The 7,705-nt window shown below is 57.4% G+C and overlaps 1 protein-coding gene across 1 annotated transcript in view; it reads right to left on the bottom strand.

Moving 5' to 3' along the window:
- The window catches only part of ABCF3 (ATP-binding cassette, sub-family F (GCN20), member 3), a gene marked incomplete at its 5' end in the record, with an annotated part of 9,156 nt that extends 1,456 nt beyond the window's left edge, over window positions 1-7,700 (bottom strand). Inside the window, 17 exons of the mRNA XM_010180670.1 lie at window positions 238-329; window positions 511-599; window positions 1,212-1,344; window positions 1,616-1,660; window positions 1,874-1,950; window positions 2,078-2,278; window positions 2,401-2,449; window positions 3,050-3,079; window positions 3,275-3,331; window positions 3,652-3,711; window positions 4,216-4,296; window positions 4,502-4,768; window positions 5,010-5,132; window positions 5,249-5,346; window positions 7,082-7,137; window positions 7,500-7,579; window positions 7,681-7,700. Of these exons, the coding sequence (XP_010178972.1) occupies window positions 238-329; window positions 511-599; window positions 1,212-1,344; window positions 1,616-1,660; window positions 1,874-1,950; window positions 2,078-2,278; window positions 2,401-2,449; window positions 3,050-3,079; window positions 3,275-3,331; window positions 3,652-3,711; window positions 4,216-4,296; window positions 4,502-4,768; window positions 5,010-5,132; window positions 5,249-5,346; window positions 7,082-7,137; window positions 7,500-7,579; window positions 7,681-7,700 (1,558 nt within the window). The remainder of the gene's footprint in view (window positions 1-237; window positions 330-510; window positions 600-1,211; window positions 1,345-1,615; window positions 1,661-1,873; window positions 1,951-2,077; window positions 2,279-2,400; window positions 2,450-3,049; window positions 3,080-3,274; window positions 3,332-3,651; window positions 3,712-4,215; window positions 4,297-4,501; window positions 4,769-5,009; window positions 5,133-5,248; window positions 5,347-7,081; window positions 7,138-7,499; window positions 7,580-7,680) is intronic.
- Between the last annotated feature and the right edge of the window lie 5 nt (window positions 7,701-7,705).

Raw genomic sequence — 7,705 nt, 5'->3', positions numbered from 1 at the left:
CGGTGAAACACCGGCCTGAGGGCTGCAGACCCAGGCCACCCCTGCACAACCAGCTCAGCTGCTCACAGCTGCTGTGCCGATCTTGTGCTGGACATGGGGAGTTAACCTAGAGCAGATAGTGTCCCTCAAGCACTGATGTGTCAGGGCCTTCTGCCCAGGACAGAACAAATCAATGCTGCTCCACGCGTAGCAAAGCAGACCTTGATGGCCCACATCTCCTGGGATCTCCAAACTCACCTGGGAACTTCCTTGCTAGCAACTCCACAGCACTGATGTTCAAGTCCAGTTGATCCACGTGGTGCTGGCTGAAATAACCGATCTTCAGGTTTCTGCAGAATGAGAAGACAGATCAGGAGCTGGTATTGGGCGTCCAGCAACCACAGCGCTCACAGCTGCAGCTGCAGGAAGGGGGACATATATGGGGGTGTGCAGGACCCATCCCCATCACTCGGGCAGCCAAAGCACAGCCCAGAACTGCACCATTCCTCCCAGGCCCCCAGCTCTTCCTACCTGTGAGCATGTCTGATCCCTCTGACGGGTGCCAGCTCTCCCATTAAGATCTTTAGCATAGTCGACTTGCCAGCTCCGTTTTCCCCAACCTAGAGAAGCAGCAGCAGCATTGGAAAACATGAAACACATGAACGTGCTTCAGAGATCAAGGATCAGGGAATTTCAGCTCGTTTGGATCATGCAGGGGATGGGATGGGAGTCTGAGCAGTGGCTCCAGCCACCTGGAAGCTGCATTCCCATCACTGAGGAGCAGCATGGACGGCAGTGTCAGATGTTCCCTCCCCAACCCTCGAGCCTAAGGATTACGTGGTCCCAGCCTTGTTTGCAAGCACACAACATCCTCTCCGCTGCCCCATCCAATGCAGCAGAAGCCCCATGATGTGCTGCTGCCGTCAGCTAACGGGGCTACAGAGCAGATGGACCCAGCTGCTGCTCAGAAGTGCCCCGTGAAAGGATGAAGGGTGACAGACACAAGCTGCAAATTCTAACTCGTATTAGGAAAAAACGTTCCTCAAAACGAGGACTATCAAATGCTGCAGTGAGACCCAAAATTCAAACTGGACAAAAGCCTGGATGCTAGACAGCCAAAATTCAACTGGACAAAGACCTGAGCAACCTGATCTAACATCACAGCTGGCCCTGCTTTGAGCAGGGACCTCTCAAGGTCCCTCATAGCCACGATTATTCTCAATCCCACGTACCACACAGATGCGGGACTCCAGGTCAGCGGAGACGGAGAGGGAACGAAAGATGTAGTGACTCGGGTCGTAATAGAAATCTACTTCATCCAGCTGCAGAATAGGGGGGGAGAACTTCTCAAAGCCATCGGGGAACCTGGGAAGGCAGCAAGAGGTGAGAGATGGCCAGGAGCTCCAGAGACCCTGCTCCCAGCCCCTGGCGTGGCAGGGAGGGCCTCCCAGCGATGCAGGACCTCCGGGAAGGATGATCACAAGAAAGGGATATGGGTCTGCAGCCTTGGCCCCAGGAGGGAACCCAACCTAAATGTAGGGACCTGTCAGAGCAAGGCTGGCCCACAGGATGGAGTGTTTGTCCCAGCTGGGACAGGACCCAGGAGATCACGAGCAGGGGCTGAGGGGACACTTACTTCATGATGACCTCAGACTCCTTGTCCACAGGTTTCAGCTCTGGCCTGCAAGAAGAGGAGACAGATCACCGAGATGCCTTCCAACAGGGGTCTGCTCCTGTACCAGAAGCCCTGATATAGCATCAAGCCTCTGGACCAGAGGCAGAGCAACGAAACCCCAAACCACCCCCATATCACCCAGGTCCCCTGGGAACCTCTGTTTCTTTCCATGAGTGCCGCCCCCACCCAGCTCCAGAGCAGAGCAGGACAGGCACTCACAGCTTCTCCAACAGCTTGAGCTTGCTCTGCACTTGGGACGCCCGGTTGGCGTTGTAGCGAAACCGGTCGATGAAAACCTACAAGAGAGAAAACATCAGAGGAGGTTGCCAAACCTCCTGCAACAACACAGCCACATCCACAAGCCTGGAGAAAGGGACGAGGCTGGGAGAAGAGTGCCCCAGCACCACTGGCTTCTCCCCATACCTGGATGTGTTCGCGGTACTGCTGCTGGGCTTCGTATTCTCGCTGCTGGTTCTTCAGCCGTTCCTCCTTGATCTTCATGAAGTTCTCGAAGTCCCCACGGTACGTGTCCAGCCGCTGTGAGTGGAGGTGGATGATGTCCGTGGCCACTGCGTTCAGGAAGTTTCTGTCGTGGGACACCACGAGGATGGTCGACTGCCAGGTCTGGAGGAGGCAGCAAGAGGGAGGCCTGAGCATCATCACGCCAGCGCAGGGCTCGGTTCCACCACCCGGTGAGGTGAGACCCCAGCTCTCACTCTGTCCTGGGGCTTCATGCCACCCCCTACCTGCAGGTAGGTCTCGAGCCACAAAATGGCCCTCACGTCCAGCATGTTTTTTTAAAGAGGCACCGAGGTCAGGAGGGATGAGGATGGCCAGACTATGCTTTAATAATGAATAATTTAATTTTTTAAAGGCTAGCAACTGGCATCTCGGAGGAATGGACCCTGCGTGGTGACCTGCCCCCACAGCTCAGAGAACTCAGGATGTGATGGGGTTTGGTTTCGGGGGCTGGGGCTTCGCCAGGGATGCTCCCCACACTCCAAACCGGCACCCAGACCCCATGCCCAGCAGCAACCCCTCACCCAGACCTGCCCCCATCCAAGGTGGGTACTTTCCCAGCGAGCCAGCCCAGTCCCAAGGTCACCCCCTGCAGCAAAGGGACCCCCCCAGCATGGGCTGGCAGCCAGAGCCCATCGCAGGGCTGGGTGAGGGAAAGGGTCTGCCTGGGGCACGGTGACCCCGACTGGGGCACAGGGCAGGGCTCAGCTGCCCAAACTGACTTCCCTGCCCCAGAACCGTGCCAGGGGAACACTGCCAGCCCAGCCCCATCACACAGGGCTATTTTGGGCTGGCAGCTAAAGGCCATGGCGCCTTCCCAACCCCAGCAAGGGCACAGGCAGACCAGCAGTGCAGTCGGAGGGGACCTGCGGTATTGACTTACCATCCAGCAGGAGGAGATCTGGCCTACAAAAAGCAAGGCATGGGTATCAGGAGCAAGAAAGGGTCAGTGCAGAGCAGGTTTCACCACACACAGAGCTGTGATGCCTCCCGTGCTCCCCACCCTGAGAGCCTGAGTCCAGAGGACCCCAGGCAGCACCGCTGCACCTCACAGCACACAGCAAGGAGGGTTAATCCCGCGGCATGAACATGGACACCAACCTGGCAAACAGGGCTCTGGCCAAGGCCAGTCTCATTCTCCAGCCTCCAGAAAACTCTCTGAGGAGAGAAGAGGTTGCAGAGAGGGATTACTGTTCAACAGTGGCAGAACAACTCTGCCTTTGCCTCCCTGCTCCCTCATGGCCCTTTCGGCTCTGCAGTCACCGAGACACCTTGACCCTGCAGAGATCGCGGGCACAGACAGGCTCTGTGGTCCAGCAGGCAGGCGGCTTGGCATGAGATGGCATCAGAAGGGCAGGAAAGGACCCTCACCCTCCCACAGGACCCCCTCATCCCTTATAGGCACCACAGTGCCTGGGAGCTCGCTAGGAACAAGCTGTCCCCATTTCTGCCTCGATGCCCAGAGCTTTGAGACTTACTTGGTCGTCTGTTGTTGCATCTTTGCATTAAAGCCCAGCCCGGCGAGAATGACAGATGCCCTGGGGAAAAGGGGAGATAACTGGAGTCCAGCTAGAGCACAGCCTGAGGTCTTGGGCCCACGGCCACCGAGGAGACTCTGCTGCGTGGTTTAAAGCCGTTCTGGCACAGGAAAACTTCCCTGGGCACCCAAGGGCAGCGCTTGGCTGGGAAATGCAGCCCAGCAGGGCACAGCATCCACAAGAATTGCCAGGAGATTTACAATAAGTTTTCAGCTCTTTGACCATGAAGAGAGTCACTACCACCATCCCAGAAATGCTCCTCAGGCACCAGGAACCTGGGGAGATCCAAGAGGAGCAGCAACAATACAAGCTATTTGGGGCAAACCCCCCCAGCCCCACTCCTGCTTCAGGGGGAAGCTTGACTGCTCCTAACTCAGCAGAGCTGTCACAGAAGAGACAAGAGCAGCAGCAGGGAGAGCCCCTCATCCCCATGTGCTGGATCCCAGAGCCACAGCACCACCCTGCCCTGCACAAACAACAGTGGTGCCCATGGGGCTGTCTCACCTCGCCGGCGCCTTGTCTGCCTCAATCTCCTCCAGCTTCGCATAGATCTCCGATAGCCGGGCACCCTCCGTCCCTTCTCCCCTGGGACACAAAGAGGAATGTGTGTGGGACTGACCAGGGACAGGGTTTGAGTGGTGGGGGAGGCTGCTCTCCCCAGGGAGGGCTAAGGTTTGGCAAGGTGCAGCCCAGCCCCGCTGGAGCCCTCCATTTGAAGAGAGGGAGCTCAGAACAAGACCTCGCCGTCGAGAAGCCATAGAAGGGCTGGAAACACCTGGCAACACCTCACCTGCCAGCGTTAATCCTGGCTGTCAGATCCCTCTCCTCCCGCAGCAGGCTCTCGCGCGTGGTGTCGCACTCCAGCACACTCTGCAGCGCTGCCGTCTCGTCCCCTGCCACCTCCTGCTCCACGTGGAGGATGCTGATGTGCGAGGGGATGCGCAGGCTCCGGCTGGCGATCATCTTCAGCAGCGTGGTCTTCCCCAGCCCGTTCCTGCCCACCAGCCCATAGCGCCGTCCGAACGCCAGGTTCAGGTCTGCTCCTGCCAGGAGGACGCTGAAGCGAGAGAACAGGCAGGGACCTGGTCAAGCTGCCCCATGGCGACTGAAACAACCAGGAGGTACCTGCTCCAAGCACATTTCAGGCCATGCTGGGGCCATCGCAGACTTCTCCTGCTCAAAGCTGACAGGGTCAGGGGCACACTTTGCTTTCTGATCTTTCCCGTGCCCTGTCATTTCCCAGCCACTCTCCAGTCCAGTCTCAACACCCCACGGTCCCGCTTCCCACCGGCACTCACCGCTCACCGAAGGACACATCGAAGTTCTCGATGCGCACATCATACGACTTGTTCTTGCCTGACGACTCCATGCGATTCTCCTTCTTGCTGGCAGCTTGGCTGGCAGACGCCTCCTCAAGGACCCTGCAAGCGGGCAGAAGGCAGAGAAGGGGGCTCAACAGGAAAGCTCTGGTACAGACAGATCCCAGCCACGCTCAGCAGAATGGGATGGGGACATTTGAGGCGCCCTCCTTGCTCACAGCGGACCAGATGACTTCAGGGAATCCCGCTCCATCCTCTTGTCCTGCTTGGCTTTCAGCCTGGCTTCCGCCTTCTCCAGTTTCTTCGCGTTCACCATCTGGGGCACAAAGCAGAGATATTAAAGGAGAGCATCTTCAGTGAATGCCCCAAAATGTGAATTTCAAGAGAAAGGAGATCAGTCAACCCCTCATTGCCGCAAGGAAGGGTGAGAGGGCAGGAGGGAGGTAGGACAGGGGCACTGGGACAGATCCAAGCGCGTTCTGAGGAAGCTAATCAACCCAGGAAGTCACTTCAGGAATGAAGTCCTAAACCAACTGCTCATACACAACATTTCTGCCTCAGCGAGGCGAAGGGTTTGGCTGACCCTAACGTACGGGCAGTTTCTCCATTTCCAGAGACCTGGCTCTGCCAAGGCACTTCAACAGCAGCAGTGCTGATCCCAACGCCTACCCCTGCACCCGCCCTCGCCCTGGAGCACGAGGCACGTTAAACTTTAGCCGGTTTGGAACAACCTCAGCCTACACGGTCGATCAATCAAGACAGAGACAAAAAGTGTTTAATTAAACCTGAAGGCAAGAAGGAGCCAGTGTTTTAAGCTGGCCTCGAGTCTCAGCCAGGCTCTCAGCCCACTGCAGCTCAACTCCTGCTTGAAGTCAAATATTTGTGGCTGACCAAGGACACTCCCAGATATTTCCAGGCACCCCTGCAGCCACCAGAGCACATTACAGACCTGCGTGCTGGACTGAAGAGCATCTTGTTACTGGTGCTGTGACCCCGTACCTACAGACTGAGTCACTCTGTAAACTACACCGAGCTCCCCGAATCTCCCACCAAGATGTGTCCTCCAGAACCTGAGAGGCCTCCCGAGGCCATCTCTGAATCGTCTCCAATTTTTCTGAAGATCCTTTTTGAGTTGCAGACACGAGAGCCAGAGAGCAAACCCAGCAGCAACAACTCCCATGCCAAAACCAGCAACAGCTGCCAGCTTTCACTCAAGACGCCCATTCAGACACGCAGGGATCACGTTGACCACGTTAGGTCTCAGCCTCCACGTGAGGGGTTCCCGTCTTCAACGCGTTACCCAGGGAGAGAGAGCTTTACGAGAGACCGGCCTGGCACAGAGACTGCCCACCCTGCCCAGCTACCACCGTCCTTGCTTTGCAGATGCACAACCACACCTCTCCCCGAACTCGAATTCTGGCACATTCGACACAGCGGCCAAGCCGAGTCGCTCCTGAGCGGCTACTCGTGTCTTTGGGAAAGATGGTCCAGTTGCCTCCAGGTCACGAAGCGTAACCGCTCCCAGACTTCTCCACTCCTCATCTTATTTCTCAAACCAGAACAACCCACAATCCTTTCTAAAGCTGGACTTAATGACATCCCCATAGTAGCTCTCTGGAGAACATCTGGTCTGTGCTAACTGTGCAACATCCAACATCCAACGATTAACCAGGATTTTCTCTCTCACTGAACATGGCAAGGCATCATCCCGGGACACCCTGATCCCTCAATCAAAGGCCTTGCTGTAGAAGCCAAAGGCCCACCAACCACGTTTTGAAGCTCATTAAGAAACTATGGCAAAATAGAGCTTGTCAATTTAAGCTGCTATCTCCTATTGAGCCTCTTCACCAGACCAAGGTTTAAAAGTTTCCTAAGTTACAGTGAACCTAATGAGGAGGAGCAGCACCCCCTGCAGCTGTGCCCCAAACCACCACTGCCTGTCCCAGCTGCTCTCTGAGGGAGAGGTGACCAGAGCGGAGCAGTGCAGAGCACCCACAGCCCTGTGCGTCAGTTGTCCCCCAACACGTGCTGGCTTACGGCCCCCCACTTACCGAGGTCTGTCCTCTCTTCAGCAACAGCCCCGGCAGCAGCTCCGCACTGGTGTCGGCTGCAATGACACGGTTGGGTTGGTGAGCGCGTGCTCCACGGAGGCTCCACCAAGCGCTGCCCCAGTGGCTGCCCATGACCAGGCACGACTGCTCCCGCTCCCAAGAGGACGAGGAGGCTGAAGGGTGGCTCCTCTCCTCCCACCCCAGCTTGCCCTGGCCAAAGCTCAGCAGCAGGCAGAGAAACAGGAGTCCAAGGAGGAGCCTGAGGCACGCAGGGACGGGGGAGAACCGCTCCCCAAGGTCAGGCAAGTGCATGGTTAACACCCCATCCTGTCCTCACTGCCAGCACCCCAACTGCAGGATGGGAGCTGCAGGGTGGACAACGACGCGTAGCTGGGGGTCCCCTGCGGGCGCCACTCACCGTATCCATCGGTGATCTGAGAGAGCTGGATGGGGGCATCCAGCAGCACCTGGCTGCAGCGCTGGGCCCGGCCCTCGTCCCTGCCAGAGAGGAAGAAGAGGGTGAAGGTGAGGAGGGTGCAAAGGTGAGGGTGAGGAGGGCGTGAGGGCCAAGGTGAGGAGGGGGCGAGGGCGACCCTTACAGCTGCAGGGTGTTGAAGAGGCGCT

The sequence above is a fragment of the Mesitornis unicolor genome, unplaced genomic scaffold (genome assembly GCF_000695765.1).
Source record: "Mesitornis unicolor isolate BGI_N332 unplaced genomic scaffold, ASM69576v1 scaffold36363, whole genome shotgun sequence".
NCBI classification, from domain to species: domain Eukaryota; kingdom Metazoa; phylum Chordata; class Aves; order Mesitornithiformes; family Mesitornithidae; genus Mesitornis; species Mesitornis unicolor.
This window is presented reverse-complemented; position numbering and strand designations above follow the sequence as displayed.